This window comes from Gymnoscopelus microlampas, assembly GCF_963454915.1.
Source record: "Gymnoscopelus microlampas genome assembly, chromosome: 8".
Lineage (NCBI taxonomy): Eukaryota > Metazoa > Chordata > Actinopteri > Myctophiformes > Myctophidae > Gymnoscopelus > Gymnoscopelus microlampas.
In genome coordinates, this window is record NC_139945.1 from 39,740,056 (window position 1) to 39,765,208 (window position 25,153).

General features: G+C 40.7%; 1 protein-coding gene across 1 annotated transcript; it reads left to right on the plus strand.

Annotated features, from left to right (window-relative positions):
• The first annotated feature begins 2,722 nt into the window (after positions 1-2,722).
• smc4 (structural maintenance of chromosomes 4) lies at positions 2,723-25,115 on the plus strand. Its single transcript, XM_084065243.1, has 24 exons — positions 2,723-2,861; positions 4,994-5,167; positions 6,545-6,735; positions 7,463-7,654; positions 8,633-8,809; positions 10,890-11,054; positions 12,032-12,159; positions 12,343-12,483; positions 13,162-13,312; positions 15,152-15,316; positions 15,425-15,658; positions 15,878-16,063; positions 16,224-16,385; positions 17,156-17,381; positions 18,665-18,741; positions 18,865-19,017; positions 20,303-20,429; positions 20,842-21,031; positions 21,320-21,464; positions 21,855-22,028; positions 22,688-22,870; positions 23,369-23,601; positions 23,810-23,993; positions 24,726-25,115. The coding sequence occupies exons 2-24, from the start codon at positions 5,005-5,007 to the stop codon at positions 24,888-24,890; spliced, it is 3,912 nt and encodes a 1,303-aa protein (XP_083921369.1). The 5' UTR covers positions 2,723-2,861; positions 4,994-5,004; the 3' UTR covers positions 24,891-25,115.
• The last annotated feature ends 38 nt before the right edge of the window (positions 25,116-25,153 follow it).

Below are 25,153 nucleotides of genomic sequence, written 5' to 3' on the forward strand. Positions count from 1 at the left end.
TTATGTGCTCCAGTGTTAAGAACATAAAAGTAGATACAGTATTGTCGCACTGTTTTGTTTTGTGCATCCATGCGCGCGTGCGTGTGCGCAATTTTGAGGCATTTTTTACCTTACTGGAGTATTTCCAATTTTCAGTACTTTTACTTCTACTCTACATCTCAGAGACAAATATTGTACTTTTTACTCCACTACAATTACTTGAAAACTTTAGTTACTAGTTACTTTGTAGATTTTGATTATCATTACAAAACATACGTTAACCACTTCAGCACACTATATTTCAGCCATTTGAAAATAGCCGATCTACAAGCTCACAATGCCTTGCATTGTGAAATGGGACATTCTGCATAATGGGTACTTTCTACTTTTGGTACTTTTATCAATACTTTTGTACTTTACTTTTTAGTAAATTTAGAATTCCGGACTTTTACTTGTAACACACTATTTCTACATTGCAGTCTTGATACTTTTAATATTGAAAATGTGAGTACTTTTTCCACCACTGGTGTGTGTGTGTGTGTGTGTGTGTGTGTGTGTGTGTGTGTGTGTGTGTGTGTGTGTGTGTGTGTGTGTGTGTGTGTGTGTGTGTGTGTGTGTAAGTAACCATACCAATAACAAAAAAGCAGTACAAAGTCAGCAACAAGAAAGCATCAAAAGGATATGTTTAGGCTCCTTCAGCAGTGATGTTTTCAATCTCATGCTGGCTGGTTGTGTGACAGAGGTGTCCTCTGTAACTGGATGTTGACGACCACTTAAAGTACACCAAGACGCTGAGGAATCACGCACCCTGTCGCTAAACGCGCTGTAATATCACTTAATTAGACACACGTGAACCGTCCATACTGTGTAAAAGTAATCATCAGGTTGCAGTGAAGCAAAGCGTCTATGGTTGCCACGGCAGCGGTCTGTCAACTGTCACCACTGGACTGCTAACGTGCTGCGTGGGTCCTCAGGAAGGAATACCAAAACACTCGCCCCAAAACACAGTCGCCCCGGGGCAAACACGACGGTATTCACCTGGTATTCCCAAACGTAACCTCAGTAAACTATGCCTAAACCTAACCTTATTCCTAAACGTAACTTCAGTAAAACGGTGCCAAAACCTAACCTTGTTCCTGAACTTAACCTCAGTAAAACTAAGCCTAATTAACTAAAAAAATAAAAATAAGACCTGATCCTCCTCCTCAGTCAAACACACGAAAACAGAATACAAGAACCGCTGGTCCGCGACGAAAATGGGGGTGAGCGTGTTTTGGGGCGAGTTTTCCGGTTGCCGCTGGGTCCTCAGGAAGCTGTTATAGCTAACTTGCTATATCGCTGAGCCTGAGAAAAGCCGTGCACGAATGCTCTTCGCCCCATCGGCTGATAATAATAACGCAGAATACAGCAATGCGTATGGGCTAAGGCAAAGAGCAAACCTGTCATTTAGCCATTTATTTCTAGCATTACGTCTATAGCATTAGCTATACCTATCTAGCTAACCAGCTAGTCAGTTAATCCTACCCGAAGTGTCGCGAGAGTTGTTGTTGTTCCAACTTCAAGTAGATATTTTTAAAATGATTAGCCACTGCACGAACAACAATGCTATAATGTGTGTGTATTAACAAAGCCCTTTAAAGTAAACGAGTAAGAATCGTTATTGCTGGTGTAACAGTTGTTCTTTGTAAACAACAGATCTCTGAGTCTGAGTCTGGGCGGACCTTTGGTTCCTATGGCAACCATTTGAATGAACACGTAGACACCGCTTTGCTTTCCATTTTGAAAAATGTCATGATAATGTGCAAGCTCGATAGTAGTAGTAATAATAACTATAATAATGATAATAATATTGTATTATTCATTCATAAAGCACAGTTCATACAAAATATAAATCAAATAACAGCTAAATTAAAATAGGCACATAATAATAAAACACACAAAAAAGGTCAAATAAAACGGAATAGGAACGTTATTTTGAACATCAGAGGGAGGATTCAGTACACATTATTGTCAGTGGTGGAAAAAAAACTCTAATTTTTTACTTAAGTAAAAGTATCAATACTGCAATGTAGAAATACTCTTACAAGTAAAGTCGGGAATTAAAAACGTACTTGAGTAAAAATACACAAGTATTGGTATCAAGTAAAGTACTCATGCAAAATGTCCCATTTCAGTTTTCAAATGTATAAACTGTATACAAATATTTTGAAAATAGCAGATTTCACAATGAGCTCACATTGTGAGCTTGTAGATCGGCTATTTTCAAATGGCAGAATTGGATAATGTATGTTTTGTAACAGTAATCAAAATCTACAAAGTAACTAATAACTAAAGTTTTAAGATAATTGCAGTGGAGTAAAAGTATAATATTTGTCTCTGAGAGTAGTGGAGTAGAAGCAAAAGTAGGCTACTGAAAATTGGAGATACTCCAATAAAGTAAAAAAAATACCTCAAAATTGTACTCAAGTACAGTACTTGAGTAAATGTACTTTACACCACTGACCAATAGTATGTGTTGAAGAGAAGTGGATCAGCGCAGGCATCACCGCCCCGCCCCCCTTTTTGAATTTCATGTTTTTTTCCTGCCCTTTGAACGTTCCATCCATGGTGCCTTGCGTCAGTTTATAACCGATTTGCTTTGACCAAACTCTCGCGTGAGCCAGCGCTCCTCCGCCTATAGGAACCCGAAGAGACGGAGGTCTGGCCACGCGAGATGTGGGCTGGACGACAAGCACGATTTTAGGCGCCATTTACAAGTCGAGGATTTTTCAAGTCGAGAGGAGTTTGAAATGACTGTGGACTGAAGTGAAGTTTGTGGATTTGCTTCTTTAAACGACATTTGGATTACGACGACTTCGTTTGTTTTTTTTAACACGATATAGGTGAGAAATGATACTTATCGCAGGCTGCGCGTAACGCCAAATTACGAAAGAAACGGGTAAATGTATTTTTTTAACGGATGCAAGAAGACAGCGGGCTTCGTATGCTTTGCATTGACGTAGCTCTTTATCTTTTTGCTTATCGTTCTGACTCAACCGGTTTCTAACAATAATGGAACTGTTCTCATCCTGAGACCGATCGATATTTTCTTAACGGTGGATTCTAATTTTAGACGATCGAAAGCAACAGCACTCAATTATGTGTTTTGTTTTTATCGTAACATAATGGATGGTCTCTAAAAACTTTCAGTCACGGTGATTAGTTTGATTAAAAAAAAAATTTGACACTTGTCATGCTGGCGTCCAATTAGTTTGCTGTCTTTTCGGAGCGGGGGAAACGTAAGCAGAGAATGTTCAGTGTTTGATCGGACGACTTTATGTAGTCAATGCGTAGCCTTTTTTTTATTAGCTTTATGGCTCTGTTACCGTGCGTAGTTATCAGTGCTAGAGCTAGCACGGTGTGTGAGTTACAGATGGAACCGGTTTAATGCAGATCTAAACGATAGAGACTGATCTATCACCGCACACAGTTACAGTTGGCTGTGTTATTGCACGTTGGCTAGTAATCTGATGTCCTAGTTATGTAAGCTAGCTTCTCAGCTAGCCTAGCCCCAGTCTGACGTTACCCCTCGTCCTCCTCCTCCTCCTCCACACCAGTGGTGGAAGAAGTACTCGGATGTTTTACTTAAGTAAAAGTAGCAATACCACAGTGTAGAAATACTCTGTTACAAGTAAAAGGCCTGTGTTCAGAATATCACTTGAGTAAAAGTACAAAAGTATTGGCATCAAAATATACCTTAAGTACCAAGAGTAAAAGTACTAAATGGTTTTGTTGTGAGCATGTATCGGCTATTTTCAAATGGCCTATGTATAGAATAGGGCTAAAGTGGTTAATGTATGTTTTATAATATAATGATTTATATCTGCAAAGTAAGTTGCTTACTAAAGTTTTCAAATAATTGTAGTGGAGTCAAAAGTATAATATTTGCCTCTGAGATTTAGTGGTAAAAGTACAGAAAATTGGAGATACTCCAGTAAAGTAAAAATTGTACTTAGTAGTAAAAACAATTGTACATAAGTACTGTACTTGAGTAAATATACTTAGTTACTCCCCCCCCCCCCCCCAACAAACACACACACACACACACACACACTGGTACGTTTAGGCCAGTCTAATATTACGCATAGGACCTCGTACTTACTCAAACCGACCGTCTAAGCACGGTTAATACTTTTATAAGACCCACGGAAATGACATTTTAATTTGCCCCCCAACGTTATTTAAATCACATTTGCCCAGACTTAACTTTGTGGTGAGTGGCAACTAAATGTTACGTCCTAAAATATCCACAAGTCACAGACTGGCCTATTCGTTTTTTTACTGTTATGTGTATGAAATCAAATCATATATTTCACAGTAATGATCACGTGGTTTATTTGACCCATTGCTATGCCATCTTTATATTATTTAATCATTCACTTAAGTCAGGTCGTGAACTTCCAGGGAAGCTGGGGACCTTCCCCGTTATTTTGATTAGTAGGTTTTATTGTTAGAATGGACGTGTTTTTCCACAGATGAGCATATCTTAACTAATGGTGGTGATTAAAGCCGGGATATTATTACAAAACATACATTAACCCCTTCAGCCCTATATACATTTTGTCCATTTGAAAATGCTTAACCCATTACTCCATTACATCTCAGAGGCAAATATTATACTTTTACTCCACTATATGAAAACTTTAGTTGCTAGTTACATTGTAGATTTTGATTATTACAAAACATGCATTACCCAGTCCAGCCCTATTACACATTTTCCTATTACACATCTACAAGCTCACAATGCATTGAAGATGCATTGTGAGCTTGTAGATAGGCTATTTTCAGAAGATTTTTTTTTAAAATATGTATTGTATTCATTTGAAAACTTGTGAAATGGAACATTCTGCATAATGAATGGGGTGGCTACTTTGTGTGACCTTCAAAAAGTGGGGTTGTAAGATTGACAGGCGCAAAAACCCACTCATGGATATGCCTCTTTTTTTTTTTTTTCCTTCACCAATGATGTCTTCAGACGTTCAAATCATGCCATCTAAGACGGCAAAGAGCTCCACCGCCTCCAACAAGCACAGAGGGAAGGGGTCGCAGCCCCGGGATGACTCTGAAGACGAGCTGGATGGTCATGTGCCTGTGCCCCCTAAAAAGACCAAGTCCAATGGACAGGGGGACGAATCGCCGACAACAACTGGCAAGTAACAAAAGACTAGTAGTGAATCTAAATAAGTTGTGTTGTTCTTCAATGGCGCTGCGTGGCGTTGATTGAAAGGCTGCACTTGGTCGGGGCCAATTGGCACAGTTGGATAGTTTTTTTTTCCTCTTCTTCTTAATTCACAACACGTAGCTTGATTGCTTGTTTTTTTTCCCGAGTGCAAGTCATCAATAAATGTCTCTTATAATTTCTGAGATGATTATGATGATGGCGTCGAGTATGCTTGTGTCCCGATCCCTTTCAACGAACAAGGTAATTTCTTTGGGTAATGATGAAGTGGGGTTTTGTTGTATACTGGGTTCAAAAGATGTTTGATCTTTTTTGCTAACTTGGAACGAAATCGTTTTTTTATTTTATTTTTACCAACTTAACTCAAGATGTGCAAAGGCATTTGTTGTCCACTTTGAAATGTGTATACATGTTTTAGTGCGCGTTTCGTTGAAATAATATTATTTACAAACATCGACCGTATAGCTTGTTTATTCCTGTGTTGAGTACAATAGATGTGAGACTTGTGTCGTTTTGTCTCGGTGTGATTCGAGGACAATCGCTCATAGGTGATCCTTTTAATGTCGCATTGCAATCTTTGGAGCAGTTATGATTTTGGACATTGCTGACATGTTGAAAGATTATCGAAATTTGCCCTGTGGTTATTTATCATCGACGAAAATGAGTGTAGCGCATCTACAGTATGTATCAGCGTTCTTGGTTGGGGAGCGTTTGTCATCGATTTGTGCTCGATTGTAAACCAGTCAATGTGTTTTTTTGTTGTGTTTTAGGGTGGCTTTTATTTTATGAACAAAGACATGGTGTAAATCAACTTTCTCGGCAGTCGTTGTTCCCCCACTGACTGATCAGCGTACAGCTTATGTTTTGTTTGTTTGTTTTGCTCCTCCACCCCTCCCCCATCACTCCACTGTCCCCACCTGAAATGAATCGCACAGAGCAGTGGTTCTCAAACTTTTTTCGCGTCAAGGACCCCCAAATTGACACACATTAGCCCACGGACCCCCCATTTGATAAGATATGCCAGGGATTCGACCATTTTAATTTCTTTGGGGTCCCAATCTACACTGCAGTATCATCATCACCAGTGTTAATTTAACTCTGAGAGTGTACAAATGGAACCAAGTGGGACCCGTTAGTTAAATTAACATTTGTACACCGAGTTAAATTAACATTCCCATTTGTACACTCAGAGTTACAGACACATAAGGGTCTATTTGGTTCCTAACTATTAATTTGGCTGAGAAGAACCCCCCCCCCCCCCCCTCAAAGACCCCTGGGGGTCCCCGGACCCCACTTTGAGAACCAATGGCACAGAGGAAATAAAAGTTCTACTTCTTTGTGTCACAGATGCGCCTCCCGGGGAGGGAGCCGAGGCGGTTGATAGTCGCAGTTTGGAGGAGCTTCTCGGTAGCATCCCCCCACCCCCGCCCCCAGCAATGACCAATGAACCGGGTGCTCCTCGCCTGATGATAACACACTTAGTTAATCGCAACTTTAAATCCTATGCTGGCGAAAAGACCCTGGGGCCTTTCCACAAGGTAACTTAAAATAAACACCATTCAATTGAGATATTTTGATAATGCTTTGTTCCTATATCAGTTGTTATTAACCCTTATTTGCAGGCATTGCCAATGTCTTTGTTGGGAATGTTATTATATCATTTTAGTGCAATTATATTTCATATATACTATACTTGTAGGGTAACTCTAAGACATGTATATTTAAAATGTGTGATGTATGTTATGTTGCTTTGTTGCTATCAGTTGTTGACCCTTATTTTCAGGCATTGCCAATGCCTTTGTTGTTAGGTTTTTTATATTTTAGTGCAAATATATTGCATATATACTATAGTTATAGGGTAACTATTTAGACATGTATATTTAAAATGTGTGATGTTATGCTGCTTTTTATTTAACTCGGATGATTTTATTTTTTTCCTGAATCAAGATGTCACACTCCTCCATTTTGATTTAATATGTGTATGCTTTCAACCAGTGGTGGCCTAGGCATGTACTTTTGTCTTTTCTTAAGTCTGACATTAACTGAACTTCCCCTTCCTATTTTTTGTTGGTTTTCCTCCTTACTGTACATGTGCATGAAAATCATTTCCTTAAATACACCCGTTCACTCTGTAGACATACACCCCTCTTAAAGCACTAGAATTGTTTTTAGAATTTTGGGAAAAATAAGAGTAATTTGTACGTATATCGTAAATATTTTTTATCTTCTATAAATTTTTTTATTTTTACCTCCCCACCCCTCCAGCGATTTTCCTGCATCATTGGTCCAAACGGCAGTGGGAAGTCCAATGTGATAGATTCAATGCTCTTTGTGTTTGGATACAGAGCTCAAAAGATTAGATCCAAAAAGCTCTCTGTGCTGATTCACAGCTCTGATGAACACAAAGATGTGCAAAGCTGCACTGTGGAGGTGCATTTTCAAAAGATTATTGACAAGGTATATCTCACACACACACACACACACACACACACACACACACACACACACACACACACACACACGCTCTGCTTCACACAAAGTAAATATACATTCACAATTGAAATAATTTATTTGAAATATTTCCATTTTCCTAAATATATATATTTAAATATATTTGTTTCTTCTATACCCATAACTTAATGTAGATGCGCTTGTCTTGATATTATCACTCTCTGAGTGAAACAGAGACTCAATACAGGCGTGAAAGTCAAAACTAACACCCACACATAATAATTGTCGACTCATAAGGTTATTATAATTTATACTGTAATTTTGTGTGTTTTTGTATCTGCTCGCGATTCATTATGGCGTACTTATTTTACATTGTGAGCTGGGATTTGTATTAAGAGGTTAAAATGGCACTTTTTTCATTAAAACCTAAAAAATGGTGTAAACTGACAAGTCTAAAACCCTTACAGATCCAAAAAAAAACGATTTTATACTTGATATGCCACACAGGTGTGAGTGAAGTGATTTTTCTGGATCGTCATGGTATTTAAGTAATTATTTCAGATAAATTCAAACTATTTAAAGCAAGTTGCCAACATAAGGCATTAGTTGTGTGGACCCTTATGTTAGAATATGATCGTGTTTTTTTTCACTTAATGGAATGTTTTGGAGAATTTGTCTACAGTTTACATGTACATTCTTAGACCTGTGCTTGAAATACAGACAGTGGAATAAGCATGTAATGTATATATTATGTTTTGTCATTTAAGCTTTGTTTCCATTTTGTATTTCATAAATGTAACCAAATATACTTATTGATGTGGTATCTATATATATATATATATATCCATCAGTGAGTTTCTACTCTATTTATTTTAGTTGGTTATCCAATAATGGCAATATTGATATTTTTTCCTTGCATCATTTGAACCCCGGACTGTCATGACATAAGCTGCATTATGACCCCCCCCCCCCCCCCCCCCCCAGGAAGGAGATGACTACGAAGTCATCCCCAACAGCAAGTTCTATGTTTCTAGAACTGCCAACAAAGACAATTCCTCTGCCTACCATATCAATGGCAAGAAGGCCACTTTCAAAGATGTGGGGGTCCTGCTGCGGAGTCATGGTATTGACCTAGACCACAACAGATTCCTGATCTTACAGGTAACTGCTGTATTTCCATATTGTTACTTCTTCCCCTACTCACCTGTTCACTTTGCTTTTGAATTATTATTTCATTTTATTTTTCAATCCCTCTTGTGACCATCCCATTCTGTCAAAGCTTTGCTGCTGCTCAGCACTCTCAGCCCATGTCCCAATCCTGCTCCTATCCCAAGTTTGAAAGCTATTTCCCCAAAGCCATTGCCTGTCTCTGGGAATAACCTGTTGCACTGGACTGGATGGATATACTCTCTCTGCCAGCCCCTTAGACTGCTATAGCAGCGCATCATGGTTTGAAACAATGTGGAAAAGGTGCGAACCATTATTTGCTGCTTTAGAATTTTAAGGAAAATGTTGCGTTTTTTTCCAACAAAAAGGACCTGGCAGGCTGTGGTTCAACAGCTAACCTAGAATTGACTGTGATGTTGCTTGGTGGCAGGATTGAGCCACCAGTGGGGACAGGTTGGACCTCACTCCTCCCCCTCCCTCTCCCATGTACCTGCCACGCTTTAGCAGCACGTAAATATTGGCGTGTGACAATCGACCCCAACCCCAATATTGGCAGTGCTGCTTCAGTGTGGCCGGATAAGACACTCCATTATCATGGCTTCAGTTTTGGTTTACTTTTTACCCCCCCCTCTTTCTCTTACCCCTCTGAGTATAAAACTGTGGCTTAGTGTACTGTATCTTGTATTACATTTTTATGTTCCTAATTTAGAATTCCGTTTAAGTTATCTGTACTCTTTAACCGTCTGCCTGGTTCCTATATTTGATTGGATAATTTGTATGAACTGCCATTTTACTGATAAGTTGAGTTTTTTAGAGATTTTTGAATGAGTTGAAATAGAATCAAATGACAGTGATTATAGTGTGTATTACCAGTGTCCCAAAATTATTTTTTTATAGTCTATTGTGGGTGTTGGGTGAAAAGTTAGCCTTTGTCCTACTCTGTGGATTTGTGGTTGGTTTGTTGATTACACGTGTCCTTCAAGACCGTTTTGTTTTTGTGTGTGTTTGTCCATTCTCACTGCGTGTCCTTGGGTGTGAGAAGATTTTGAGCCCTCTGTCTATGACATGGCAGCAATGACTGAGGCAGGAGGCTATAGCTTGTTCTCCAAGGTCACTTTTACAGGCCTCTGGCTAAGGGAAAATTTGTGCATTGTCAGAGCACAGGATGACAGACACACACACTCCTTTGCTGATCCCCCCCCCCCCCTTTCTTTTTCAAATATTTATTATTATTATAATGCATTATTATTTACTATTTTAGTGTTATCTATTTCTGAACAGATCAAATGTGAAGTTTTTTTTTGCATACATATATAGATTATTTTTATTATTGTTTGATTATTTTTTATTTTTCATTCCATTCATACCTGTATATATTTTTTTAAATATAAACCGTACAATACCAGTTCTATTGAACTAAATAATAGATTTTCGGGGCAGATATGTAAGTGTACAAAATCTACAATCTACAGAACCTAAATTGTAACTGGGTAGTTGGTTGTTTTTATTTTTTGTTTTCAGCTTTTTATTCAAAGCTTCTTTTTTTCCCCCTCACATGTTCCATATACAAAGTTATCTGATTGTGGTTTCAGTTATGGGTAGTGTAACTGACTCACTTTGGAAAGTGTTGTATGGGTGGAGGGTTGTTAAGAAAGGCTTTGTACAGGGCCAAGTTGTTTTTAACAGATGTGATTAATTTAGATTTAGATGATGTGTTTATTATAAAATCGTTTTTTTCTTTAAGGATTATTTAAGAGTGATACACTTATTTCTTTATATAGAAAAATCTTAAATTAGGTTTTGGTATGACCTTGTCCTTTTGGTTTTATTATCATTACTCCATGTGCTCCTAAAACATATAGCATTACTATGAGAGCATTTAAGGAACTGAGCTAAATTGTCCATGTCTCAAAAGTGTTTAAGATTTATTTATTTATTACACTTTAAGAATTTAATTGGTATTTAATTTTGATTAGTTGTAGTGAACCAGTGATTTGTCAAACATCTGTATTACACTGTGTGTGTGTGTGTGTGTGTGTGTGTGTGTGTGTGTGTGTGTGTGGTCTGTCATCAGGGTGAGGTGGAGCAGATAGCCATGATGAAGCCTAAGGGTCAGACGGAACATGATGAAGGTATGCTGGAGTACATGGAAGACATCATTGGATCCTGCCGTCTGAAGGAGCCCCTCCGAATCTTGAGTCGCCGAGTTGAACTGCTCAATGAGCAGAGGGGAGAGAAGGTGAAAAATACTCTGATATTGTGTTGAATTGGCCACATAATTGTCCTTCCCATGTTCTGAACCTATTGATTATTTATTTTTCACAATTTGTATTGATTATTATTATTTTTTATTTACAGTGTGATTTATATTGTGTGTGCATTTATTTTTAGAAGACTGCGTAAATTCCTTGTGTGGGGAGGGGGGGAACTCTTCTTGTAGTTGTGATGTATATGGCTAGTTTGTGTGAAATCTGCAGAGTAAGTTGTGCCTTGCCCAGACTGACGGCTCCTGGTCTGACACCTGCTCCTCTATGCAAGCCAGTGAATCATTTGATCCTGCACATTTGGTTGTGGAGGGAAATTAATGTTCATCCGTTACTTTTACAATTCTTTAAACAACTGCACCGTAGTCAGCAATTTGAGACAAATTGTAACAGGATGTTGAGATATTTTTAGAACCAATGGCGTGTGATTATTGGTTTTTATAACAAATGTTTAAAGAGTGGCGTAAGCACGATGGGGAGGTCAAGCTGATGAACTGCTTTTATTTGCTGTTTTGTAAGTGTTTGTCAGTGAGACAGAAACACCAGTTTGACTTGTAATGGGTAACATGCTTAGCATCTACATTATTATCTGTCATTTTAGCTAGAACCACATTTACCGGTATGTTCTTATAGAGATGCCACCATATTACTTCACCAAGATAGCCTGGTTTGGTTTGTGTGTGCACTGCAGCTTCAGTGTCTTAAGCTTTTGTTTAAATGAGTGTTTGTGTAAGTCATGTGTAGAAGTTGTTGAGGGTCAGCGTGATAATCTGGTGCTGCATCTGCAATAACTGATGTTGGTTTGGTATGCTAATCCATCAACATGCTCTTGTAGATGACACAGTATAACTTTAGGGCATATCTCTGTTCTTCACCAGTTATTACACATTTTCTTGCCTTTGCCTGAGCTTGTTTTACAGTTAGATTATTTTTACTGTATGCTTTGTTCCAGCTGAACAGAGTGAAACTGGTGGAGAAAGAGAAGAATGCTTTGGAAGGGGAAAAGAACAACGCGGTAGAGTTCCTCACCCTGGAGAATGACATCTTCAAACAGAAGAGCCAGCTGTGTCAGTACTACATGTGCGTACAACGCCACACTCATCTGGTTGCTGCAGCCAACCAACTGACTAATAACACTCTTAACCACATTCAGAGTTGGCACATTTGTCATAACTAGTCTGACATTATCATCGGTTATCTTGACGGGGTCGTTTGTTTGTTTAATCTATAAACCTTGTTTATCTTCTGTGTCGCTCTCATTAGTCATGACCTGCAGAAGCGTGTGGTCAGCAAAGATGAGGAGAAGCAGAGGATCTTAGAGGACACTAAAGAACTCACTGAGAAAACGGAAAAGATGGCTGCGGAGATGGAACAAAAGAACAAAGAGCTAAAAAATGTGGAGAAGTATGTTGTTCATATTTTTCCCCAAACTATTGAATCTGGGGGTTATAATTGTCCCCCCCCTTTTTTCTATGCATTATGTGGCAATTTTATGGACCTCCGCATTTCTTTGAGGCCTGGGCTAACTACTTTTTTTGCCATTTCAAGTCATTTGTTAGGTGCATTTATCTAAAGGAGCACACTCCCTCGTAGCTAAACGCACCATAGAAGAGTACGTTTGAAGGTACTTTGTCTTAGGGCTGGGCAAGTAACCGAAAATGTATCAGAACTGATATTTAGAAATTTAGACTCAATATAGATTAATCAGATAACCGAAAAGCCGTAATCTTTTTCCGTATAGATCAGCAAATTGACAACAATTCCAATAGATTTATTTATAATTGACTAAATCGATTAGTCTGATTAACTTCTTAACCCTGTATTATACGTTGTTGTACAATGGTGGTGTACAAAAATGGCTAAATAGCTGATCTGCCATTTTCCTTTTATTTTGGGGTCTTTTTTTTTCTTTTTCTTTTCGTTCATTAATCGTAACCAAGGCAAAAAATGTAAATCTTGATAATGATTTGAAGTCATATCGTCCAGCCCTACTTTGTCCTATTCATGTGGTTTGCTATCTGATATCTGAGTGTACTGGGTTTGAGCTGCTTGGGACCCATGTTTGTGATGTTATTCTGCCAGTAAGCAGAACAAGCTGAACAAGTACATCGAGGCCCAAAAGGAGAAGTTCACGCAGCTGGACCTGCAGGATGTGGAAGTTCGCGAGAAGCTTAAACACACCAAGAGCAAGACCAAGAAACTGCAGAAGCAGCTGGAAAAGGATACAGAGAAGGTGTGTTGTTATTAGCTGTTAGAAGTGGTGTGTGCCACAATTACACACGGTTCAGTAATTTTAATCTGGCCTAGTATGTGTTTTCCTGTTCTCTGCAGTAGCTATGATCGTCCCGCTCACTTGTAATATATATCATACTCCCTACTCCTCGCATTCTCCCGATTTGAAGCATAGATCATGAAAAGGTGCCCCCTAATCTGTTCAGAGAGAGAGGTTAATTGTGGCAGTTTTGGGGGTGTAAATACAGAACATACTTATAAACAAACACTGTTGCAGTGTACTCAAGACAAGCACCACTGCTCTTGTCATTTTAGTTTTATTCTTTTAAAATTTTTAGTTTACTTTGTCACTTGGCCAAAAATGAAATATGGGCAGAATAAATACAATTTTACCTCTTTGTGGAAAAACAAGATTAGTTGTTCTGACTTGAAGGTTTACAGAGCCCCCTATACCACTTATTCATTTGTTGTATAATAACAAATTATTGATTCCCATCAGTACCTTAAGTAAACCTACCCTGTGATTGGACTCGCCTGTACAGTCAACAGTTTTGACATCCGCTCTTTCCTTGGTTGTTTGGTTTGATTGCTGCTGGGGTGTGTATCACTTTACAGAGGCTTGCTGTGTCATTTGTAAGCCAATGAAAGACACAACGTTTTACTATACAGATTATTGCAGTTGTTCTTGACGTGGAGTCCAGTCTGGGGACCCCAATGGTCTTTAGGTGGGTTAATCTTCACCATTATTGAAAGTAAATGGCAAGAGTGGCTATTTTCATCAGCGTCATTCACCTGTTATCTCTATACCTACACTACATGGACTGTAAAGGAATTCTGGACCAAATTTTTTATGTTTGTTCTTAGTTTGGAGTCCCAGAGATGGAAATGTTATCAAATGGGTATTGATGTCCATTGTCTATGGTCTGATGCATGTCAGGGCCTTTGTAAATACATTTAGGTTAATCACAGAGTAATTAGTGAAAGCTTAAAACGAAGCTCATAGCCAGACTGTCTGTCCTCTGACTGGCCACTAGGGGGCTGTGAAGCTACTGGCAAGCCAAGTTGTAGCAAAAACTTAGCCCTGTCTGCTTGACTTGCTTCCCCACCTTTGTGGCACTCTCTCTGTTTCACCAGCTCTCTCTGTCCTGGTCTAAGGTTCTCTTCTCTGCCTCACTTACATGCCTCACACCCACACACATACCTACAGTTAAGAGTCTCCCTCTTCCCCTGCTCTAAACCCTAGCTGCTGCGGCCCTAGTGGTTGTGCTTTGGCAGTACGTTGGTTAGTGGGGGGAGCTGGGCAAAAGCAGTGCAGACCTCTGGGGAGCAGTGTTCTGCTGTGTGGTAGTCAACTATGGCCTGGCTTGTGTAACGCTCCCAGCAGCCATATTCACTTTTCACCCGCAGTTAACCCTGCGAAACATGGGCTACATACACACCACTCCTTCTCATCTCTGCCTTGCCAAGCTGCAGACTGTATGCCAGTCTTAACCAGGACTCGCTCAGTCCTGACTGTGTGTTTATAGTTGATTACAGTTGTGTGCTTTGGCCTGTTTTTTAAGTCTAGCAACATTTGACTGTAACTGACACCAAACGTGCTTGATTCATTTACATTCCCTCTCTTGTCTCCCTTATGTCTTCATCTTATCGTGCTGTGATTAGGGTGCAGAGGAATAATTATGATGTTGTGATTTACATATGAGAGCTACGTCCTCGACTCGAACCAAAGCAGGTGTTGTGGTTGCTGCTCAGATCCAGACTAGGAAACAATTTGAACTCTTTTTTTTCTCTTCACCTCTTCCTGTCTCCCTCCTGCACCCAACCCCCCCTTTCCCCCCAGTTAGAGGAGGTGCGCAATGTGCCAGCAACCAGTGAAAAGACCATCTCTGAGGCAACAGCTCGCACGGAGGAGCTGGAGACAAAGAAGGTTAAGGAGGAAGAGAAACTGAAGGAGGTGATGGAAAGCCTGAAAAAAGAGACCAGCGGGCTGCAACAGGACAAAGAGGTATGCGTGTGTCTGCATCCTGCACATTGTCAAACGCCGTGTGGTGAGCACTTAATGCCACTAACCCTTTCAATTATTCGCCCCACCCCTGTCATGTCCTTCTCCCAGACCAAGGAGAAGGAACTGCTAGAGCTGAGCAAGGCGGTCAATGAGACCCGTTCACATGTGGATCTGGCTCAGTCGGAGCTTGACATCTATTTGAGCCGCCACAACATCGCCGTGACGCAGCTCAACGGGGCCAAGCAGACACTGCAGAATACCTCGGACACGCTGAGGGAGCGCCGTGCTGCCATCAAAGACCTGCAAGTCAAGATACCACAGTGCGAAGAAGAGCTCAAGAGGGTAAAGTGACTGGTGTTCATGTTTGGGTCTGCATTCATCAATAGACCTTTTTGCACTATTACGGTAGTCTAGTCTGTTAGTCCTGGATGTGTTTATGTCTTTGCATCATGTCACTGTGTCAAATGATTTGTACATTGCGGAGAATTTGGTGAATAAAGGTGATTCTGATGATGCAATGCTTTCATTTAACAATCCCCTCCCTCATATTCCTCTATCTAGGATGAGGGAGAACTGTCGCAGCTGTCTCAGGTAGACAGCAAGACCAGCGAGATTGTGAGGGATATGAGGCAGAAAGTGGAGGAAGCCAAGAGTTCCCTGTCTTTCAACCGCAGCCGGGGCAAGGTCCTGGATGCCCTCATGCATCAGAAACGGAGCGGCAACATCCCTGGCATCCTTGGAAGACTGGTGAGAATCCTCTTGCAGTCCACTTAAGTTGCTGTCTGCCTAATCTGTTATATCACTTTAGCACACTGAATTTACAGATCAGCATTTTAACTTAAGGTAGTGAAATACTTAGTGGCTTCTTTATTCTTTTGTCGTCTTTCTTTCTCTAACTTGGTTACAGGGCGACTTGGGTGCTATAGATGAAAAGTATGACGTAGCCATATCATCCTGCTGTGCATCTCTAGACCACATTCTAGTGGACACCATCGACACTGCTCAGAAATGTGTCAACTTCCTCAAAGCACAGAACGTTGGCGTTGCCACCTTCATCGGCCTTGACAAGGTAAGATCACTTGGACTTTTCTGGAGATAGAACATTGTAATGTCTATAAGAGGGTCTGTTTGTGTGTTTTGTCTGGAGCTCGCAAACCACTGGACCGATCACCAAATTACTAGTGCACACTGCCAGTAGGCCAAAGATGAGTGATTTCATATATTTAACTTTCATTTTATTATGGAAGTCAATGGGGATCGAATTGGTCTAAATCCAATTTTGGAGTCATGTGTCCGAGGTCCACATAAGAGCCACGCCATCATTAGACCCTGTCTTGTTTCTAGAACATTGGTTCTCAAAGTGGGGTCCGGGGACCCCCAGGGGTACTTGAGGGGGTTCCAGGGGGTCCCCAGCTAAATGATGGATAGGAACTAAATGGACCCTTATGGGTCTTTAACTCTGAGAGTGTACAAATGGAACCAAATGGACCCTAACGGGTCCATTTGGTTCCATTTGTACACTCTCAGAGTTAGATTAACATTGATTTTACAATATAAATTGGGGTCCCAGAGATAGAAATGCCATTAAATGGGGGTCCGTAGCCCTAATGCATGTCAAACTGGGGGTCCTTGAAATTAAAATGGTTGAGAATCACTGCTAGAGCCATAAAAATCATCTCTTATTATGGGGGTCCCTGGCCTATCTTTTCAAATGGGGGTCCGCGGGCGAATAAGTGTCAATTTGGGGGTCTTTGACATGAAAAAGTTTGAGAACCACTGTTCTAGAACACCTGCTTTTTGACATTTCATCTAAAGACATTCTTCCCCTTTCCCATCCAGATGAAGGTGTGGGAGAGAAACATGGCTCCCATTTCCACACCAGATAACAGCCCCCGCCTCTTTGACATGGTGCGGGTCAAGGAAGAGAGCATGCGCCCGGCCTTCTACTTTGCCCTGAAAGACACACTGGTGGCCACGGACATGGACCAGGCTACGCGGCTGGCCTTCCAGAGGGACAGGCGCTGGAGGGTGGTCACCCTGCAGGGACAGATCATCGAGATGGCAGGTGGGTGGACAGAACAAAAGTATATGTAACTTACTTTTGTTTGTTGGTTTAATGGTTTTTCCTTCCATTTCAGTAAATCTGATAAGATTAAAGAGTATTAGAATGGGTCAAACTAGCAATAGCATACAGGAGCATCTTCCATAAAACACTAATCGTCTCGGATATTTCATAAAAGCAAAGTAAGTGATATTTTATGGTTAAAACAACTTTTTGTTAAAAGGTTACATCTCCATATTCTGATAGAAATCATTGCTATAGAGTGTTTAAGTTACAAGGGTCTCCCTGTCTCATTACCTCTATAATAAATTGGAAATACATATTCAGGTGGGTACGTCTTCATCATCTTCGTGTCATCACTTCCAATTTCAATATCCTGTACCCAGCTAGCAACTTGGCTTTATCTTCTAATGCATTTTTCCCAAACAATGGGTCAGGAGGACCCATTTTTATGGGTTGCAAATAAATAAAAAGCTAATGCGTTTGGGAACCACTTCTCTGAGTTGGTATCCTGACCTGAAAATGCATTTTCAGTTTACTAAATAACCGGACTGGGAGACTGTTACTGAACAACCACTCTATTGCAACGATTACTATCAGAAATGGAGCTATTTAATACTTATTTTAACAACAACAAAAACAAGTTTACCCTTAAGCATCAATCTGCAATTTCTTCAACTGGTTGGCTGTATGTAGAGCAGCAAGAACATAGCTGCAAGGTGTAGAATATCCATAGGTGTAGAATACTAGGGGTGGAAAATATAATCGATTCATCAATTAATCACGATTCGGATATGGACGATTATGAATCGATTATAAAAATAAAAAAAACAATTAAAAAAAAAAAGTTTTTCATCATATCGCTAATTGCACAGAGCAGCAGCCATATTTTGGTTGGTTATCAGAATTTTGAGAAGACAGTCAGTATTATTTTACAAAAAAGGACTTGTTGGTTTTCTGCATTTGTTGATGTTGGCAAATATAACCTTCCAGCTGACTGACACATCTCTTCCATTAGTTTTTATTATCAATAAAAGATAATGGAAGTAAATTAATCGATAATCGCAATTGAATCGTCAGGTACCTACTAATTTCCGCCCCTATAGAATACCTAAATATAACTATACATATTGTGCCAACTGTTTAAGGAACAGCGCCAGTGTTGGGGCCTCCTTTAACACTGTTCCACAAATCACAGATTAGGACGGACTAACAGATTTTCAGGTGTGAGATTTACTTTGGCTTTAATCCCTGCATTTGATCCCTCTTCTGATTTCGTCTCTCAGGTACCATGACTGGAGGAGGACGAGCCAGGAAAGGGAGGATGGGCTCCTCCATCAATACTGAGGTCTCCCAGGGGGAGGTGAGCCAATAAACACATACAGAATGCCTATACAAACACCCATGTCTCTTGTATGTGATAATTGCCTCTGGGAGCTAAGCATTTAAAAGATGCATAACTTTGTGTGTGTGTGTTTTCTGGTAGCTTGACCGCATGGAGAGCAAGCTGAACGAGAAGCTGACACAGCTACAGGGCTGCCAGGAGAAGAAGCTGCAGCTGGAAGAGGGCGTCCAGCGCTTGCGTCCACAGCTCAGAGAGATGAAGAACACCCTGGAGAAATACACCAACAGCATGACTGTATGAAATTTGCACTTAAAGATTGTTTCCAACTGACAGCAGTTAATGTTCCAATCCACATTAACTTATAACAAAGTGAAAAAGAAACAGTTTTCAGTCCCCCACCAAAGGGCACCTTCGCTACACTTTTTACTTCCCTGCACCGTGACCCTCTATTTTTTTCTGAAGATATCCAACATTAACTTATGTTCAGTTTCATGGATACCAATAAAATAAAAATCAGCCTGCCCTGGAGCAGTTGTTAGTTTGGCTAGCTAGTTATAATGTCCAGTAGTTAACTCATTCCCTGCCAGACTTATTTCTGGCTGTGTTTGCCCACTGCCAGCGATTTAGTGTTTTTTTATAAAATTGTTTAAAAATTCACAAATTTTTTTTTTCATTATGATCGCAAGTCCAGTCGTTTCTAAACACACAGGCAAGTCGTGCACGTCGCTCAGACAACAAACATTACGGTCGAGGCGGAGCCCTTCTCCTCCAGCCCAGCGTTAAACAGCATGCATGGCCATCAGAACGGAAAACTCACTTTCTTTTTCCACCTCGCCACAGACCTCGCTAAATCCCTTATGATCGCGTGTTCAACTGTTTGTAGACACACAGGGTAGTTGTGTGAGTGGCCCAGAGAAGAAATTTTCAATCGGCGACATTCCATTTTGCAGCAGTAGCAGTTTCAAAACAGCGACGCGAAACAGTGTTACTCGACGGAGAAATGCAAAGCCGAGATAATGGCGTTTGAAAGCGGAACATAAACAGGAAGTGGGCGGGAGCGAAAATCTTTGATATGACGTATTTCCGTATCCGGGTGTGCTACAATGAAATGCTTCCCTTCGAGAGATGAAGGACGGTGAGATCTTGTTTTAAAAAATGATTAATCAAAATTACGTTTTTTACGTCAGTGGCAGATTTGGTAATTGGAAAAAATTACGTTTTTTACGTCAGAGGCAGTGGATGAGTTAACTATAGTGAGAGAGAAACAATACTGGGAGAAATTATCTTTTGGGTTCTCTGTCCCTGACTCCTAACATCATTGGCAAACTTTATGTTAAACAGGTTGGTCATGGCAAATATACTTATCTGTACTAACTACAGAATAACACATAACTAAGCAGCCGAACAGATTTGTACAAAGGTTTTGGCCTGTCTCCTAGTAACACGAGCATTCAGATGAAACTGTGTACTATTTAACCACTTAACATTCCTGGAGTATGACAGCAAATCATAACCTGCAAGTAACCTGTAATATTTTGTGTGTGTGTTTGCCATCCTCTCCGACCCATCTTACCTACAGAGTCTGGCTGAGCAGGAAGCCCAGTTAAGGCCTCAAATCAAGGAGCTAGAGGCCAATGTGCTGGCTGCTGCCCCGGACAAGGCCAAGCAGAAACAGATGGAGAAGAGCCTGGAGGCTTTTAAAAAGGGTAGGGACCGCTGAACACACAGTGTAACTCCATCACGCTGAAACACCTGTAACGCCATAGAATAGTCAATTGGAATGTTGATATACACACTGTATATTTACTGCTAGATATTTTATATATGCCAGGTAAAATACGAGAAACCAAACGGGTGTGCATAGTTGAGCCTTGAAATGCCAAACTAAATGTAATGCAGAGAAGTTAAATGGCTTGAGATATAGGATAGTTGGCTGAGCTGGACATATTTTGTAGTATTTCTCTGAGGTGTTTGGTGCCTGCCTTTTTAGACTTAAGACAATGAACATCCACCAATTAGTTAAAATAATGCTTTGCTTGTTTAACTATACCTGCCTCTGTTCCTTCATCTCCTGCTTTATCACTAACCATTTATTTGTATTGCACCTCGCTCTCCCAGACTATGAAGCGGCTTCTAGCAAGGCTGGGAAGGTGGAAGCCGAGGTGAAACGACTCCACAACCTGATTGTGGAGATCAACAGTCACAAGCTGAAGGCACAGCAGGACAAGCTGGACAAGGTCAACAAGGAGCTGGATGATTGTTCCTCCGCCATCACCAAGGCCCAGGTGGCCATAAAGACTGCAGGACGGTGAGGAGATAAGACACTCGTAGCTTTTAAACTCCCACCTGTTCACATTCATTCACAAGATCCCAAATGACACCTGGAAAGTAATGTCTCCCCTTCACTGCTAACTGAGGTGGTTTCTTTTTAATTTAGCCAAGTAGGACAGTATCATTGCTATCACTTCACATAACAGCTGGCAACTTGGCTGTATCTTCTAATGCAGTGTTTCCCAAACAATGGGTCACAAATAAATAAAAAGCTAAAGTGTTTGGCAACCACATCTCTAATGTCTGCTTTTCGCTGTTCCTTCAGCAACCTGAAAAAGTGTGAGGAGGGACTGAGTCGTGTGCAAGGGGAGCTGGAGGAGAATGAGAAATTATTATCTGAGCTGACTGACCAGCTTAGCAAACTGGAGGAGGAGGCGGGAGAAATCATAAAGTCATACCAGGAGGCGGAGGTCAGTACGGTGCCCTGTTTAACCCTTATTTATTACAGATAACACTGCCCATTTATTCATGCGAGGATTGTTTGACCAATACCTGGAAAACAATCAGTCTCTGTAATGAAATGTTTACTATTCAAGCAAGTAGGCCAACCAAACCAACTTGGATAAAAAACAGAATAAATCCCACACATGAACACAAACTGCCTTTCTAGCTCTTGTTGTAACTATCTGCTGAAGGAAAGCCTTTTTCCATGGGCAGATTTTAGCTACTATGTCCGAACTTCACATGCATTAGCATGTTAGCATGGCAGAGTAATATTTATAGGGATGACTAAATCTAGTTGGCCAATCACATTGCTTCGTCGGGAGGAACCTGTTGTATAATGTTTTGTTGTCATCTAGGCAGAGCTGCCCGACGTGCACAAGGAAGTCCAGGGCGTGATGAAGGAGATCAAGGCCCTGCAGCAGCAGGAGCACACGCTGAAGGAAGAGTCCATCAACGTCCGCCTCAGCATTGAGCAGATTGACACCAGCATCAACGAGTGCAACAACAAGATTAAACACTGGCAAAAAGAGGTGTTTTTTTTGTCTCTTTCAGCTTGTGAATCACTATAAGGCGCACCGCCAGTGCGCCTTATAGTGCGGATGCGCCTTATAATCCGATGCGCCTTATATATGTATCAATATTGGTTCCCTTGGTTTCCGCACTATAGGGCGCACCGTCAGTGCGTCTTATAGTGTGGATGCGCCTTAATACATTTATTGAAGGTGCGCCTTATACTCAGATGCGCCTTATAGTGCGGAAAATACGGTACTGTTTTAAGCCAAGAAAACCTCTTCTGGAACACAATCTACAATTCAGGCATATACAAGCAGGCATCTAGCAGACACTCTTATCCAGAGCGGAGTAAGTGACAAACTTTTGTCAAAGAAGTTTGGTTAAGTGGTCAAACAAAGTACTACTTCACAGTAACTGGGGCTGCAAGTAAGCAAAATACCTTGCATTGCATCTATGTATATAAAGTGTATAATTAATAACACAATATATTCTTGAGTTGACACCGAAAGGGTGTTGTCTTTACGGACATGGCAGACAGGCTTATTTTCTGTTCCAAGACAGTGTTGTGTAACATTTAAACACAGAGTGGTGTAACACTGAACTGTGATGAGTTCGGTGGACCCTAAACTCAATTTCCCTAACCACAACTAAATGCCCTCTTCTCCTGTGTTTTCAGGCCTCCAAACTGTCCCTCCATGCCATAGATGGCCAGCCAGCTGAGACGCTTCCAGTGCTCACCCCTGCTGACCTGGGAGTTATCAAAGATCCTAATGCCATTACCAATAAGATCTCCTTAATAGAGACGCAGTGTACCCAAATGAAGCCTAACCTGGGGGCCATTGCTGAGTACAAGAAAAAGGTACGCACAAGTAGTGCCAGCTTTCCTAATCCTGCCTGTAGAAGGGGTTCCCAAATGCTGTTCCATAAGAATCTTATAAGATTGTATTTCCTTGCTTGGGAGACACCATTCCTTCCATCATCTTAACATGGTTATAATGTAATTCTTTTTTTGTTGCAGGGGGATGGGTTTGACAACCGTGTAATCTGAATGATGGATTCTTTAACCAGTATTAACATTCAGTGTTGACAGATGTAAAATAGAAAATGCTTAAAGGCTCTTTCCAGGGTTGTTTCTTAATGTATAAATCTAGGTTATATTCACATCAAGTTAAACTTAATTTCTCCAGAGGGCAGTTGGTTAGTGTAGTATAAAATGCAAGATGAATCTCATATATAATATACACACGTGTGTGTGTGTGTGTGTGCTATTGTGGTAAGAGTTACCCATTTATTGTTTATCATTAATTGCTTGGGTTTAAGTGATCTAGCTAAGCACATCTCTCTGTCGTGTTCTCAGGAGGAGCTGTACCTGCAGCGTGTGGCCCAACTGGATGAAATCACCACAGAGAGGGACAACTTCAAGCAAAGCTTCGAGGATTTGCGCAAGCAGCGCCTCGATGAGTTTATGAACGGATTCAACATCATCACCAACAAGCTGAAGGAAAACTACCAGATGTTGACACTTGGGGGCGATGCTGAGCTAGAGCTAGTGGATAGCCTGGACCCCTTCTCTGAAGGCATCATGTTCAGGTTAGAGGAAGAATAATCCATTATTATATCAGCTCAGATTGTTTTCATTGTTAACTAATAGGGGAGTAGGTGTGGTTTAGTTAAAAATGTAATGTTTTTCAAATAAAAGCAAAATGCTTTTTCTGCACTTTCTCTCATGGGTTAGTCAGTTGGAACACTGAATTTGGGCTAGTATAATCAAGTTTGTTTTTTACTCCTTATTGTCCAGTGTGCGGCCTCCCAAGAAGAGCTGGAAGAAGATATTTAATCTGTCCGGAGGAGAGAAGACCCTCAGCTCCTTGGCACTGGTGTTTGCACTGCATCACTTCAAACCAACACCACTCTACTTCATGGATGAGATAGACGCTGCTCTGGATTTCAAGAATGTCTCCATCGTAGCCTCTTACATTTATGTAAGTATTAAAATAAACTTGATCCAGCCTACAGAAACATACTGTCTGAAAACATAACAGTTGTCAGCTGTACAGCTGGCTTGACCATCATGACCGGCCATAACTAATGCTAAGTGTGCCTCTGTCAGTTGACATTCAGTTTGGCCTTTTCTGCTCATTCATGCTGCAGTATCTGCATACTTATCAAGCTTGCTAAATCCAACCCCATTCCATGCCTTGTTTGATTGGATGCTCGTGTTTTGCAATACATAGGGATCGATCGTTGGAGCTTGGCTCTCTGCTTAAAGGGCCTTTCACGCGGAGCACTATAACGATAACTATATTGTTCACCATTATATTTAACTATTTTAGTTGTACTCTGTGGAAGGCTCACTTGTATCTTCCCAGCAGCATCATGTTCAATGATATTCCTTTTTCTTCTCCCTAATTTAGTTATGCCAATTAAATCCTCCCCACACACATTTGTGTGTTTTTGTCACTGCTGTTGTGAGCCATCACTGGGAGGACGTAGAGCCTCCCAGTACCACCCACCCAACACTCCCTACTGACAAATATCAGATATCACCCTCCCTGCCTGGTTTCCCTCTATACGTATATAGATGCTTGACAAAGCTACATTCACTGCGGTGGATTCAAACCCCTAAACTCTGCAGTGGTGGGCAGGTACTTTAGCACTGCGGATCGCAGAACGCTTTCCTCGAATGATATATTTCTCCCATTGATTCTGTCCAGGAACAAACCAAGAATGCCCAGTTCATTATCATCTCTCTGAGGAACAACATGTTTGAGATTGCCGATCGTCTCTTGGGCATCTACAAAACCCACAACACCACTAAGAGCGTGGGCATCAACCCCAAGACCATTGTCTTCAAAGAGCGCGATGCTGTGACTGCTTAGATTACATTTGCTAGAACATGCCATGTAAATACTTGTCTTTTAAATGTTGTCCATATACCGTAAAGCTGCTATTCTTTCTTTTTATGTTTTAATCAAGCTACGTCTGTTATTTAAATAAGCTAGCCTGGTGGGCCATCCATGGCTATTTAAATGAAACAATTACTTATAGGACCTGTTTTGTTGTACCTCTATTTCAAATAAAGTGCTATTTTTACTAAGATTTAATATGGCTCCTGTCTAAATTAGTAGCACATCTGTGAGGC

Coding starts and splice junctions, on each gene's coding strand:
- smc4 (XM_084065243.1), top strand. CDS start 5,005: ATGCCATCTAAGACGGCAAAGAGCTCCACCGCCTCCAACAAGCACAGA. Junction 8,810..10,889: donor ACAGATTCCTGATCTTACAG/GTAACTGCTGTA, acceptor GTCTGTCATCAG/GGTGAGGTGGAGCAGATAGC. Junction 12,160..12,342: donor CAGCTGTGTCAGTACTACAT/GTGCGTACAACG, acceptor CGCTCTCATTAG/TCATGACCTGCAGAAGCGTG.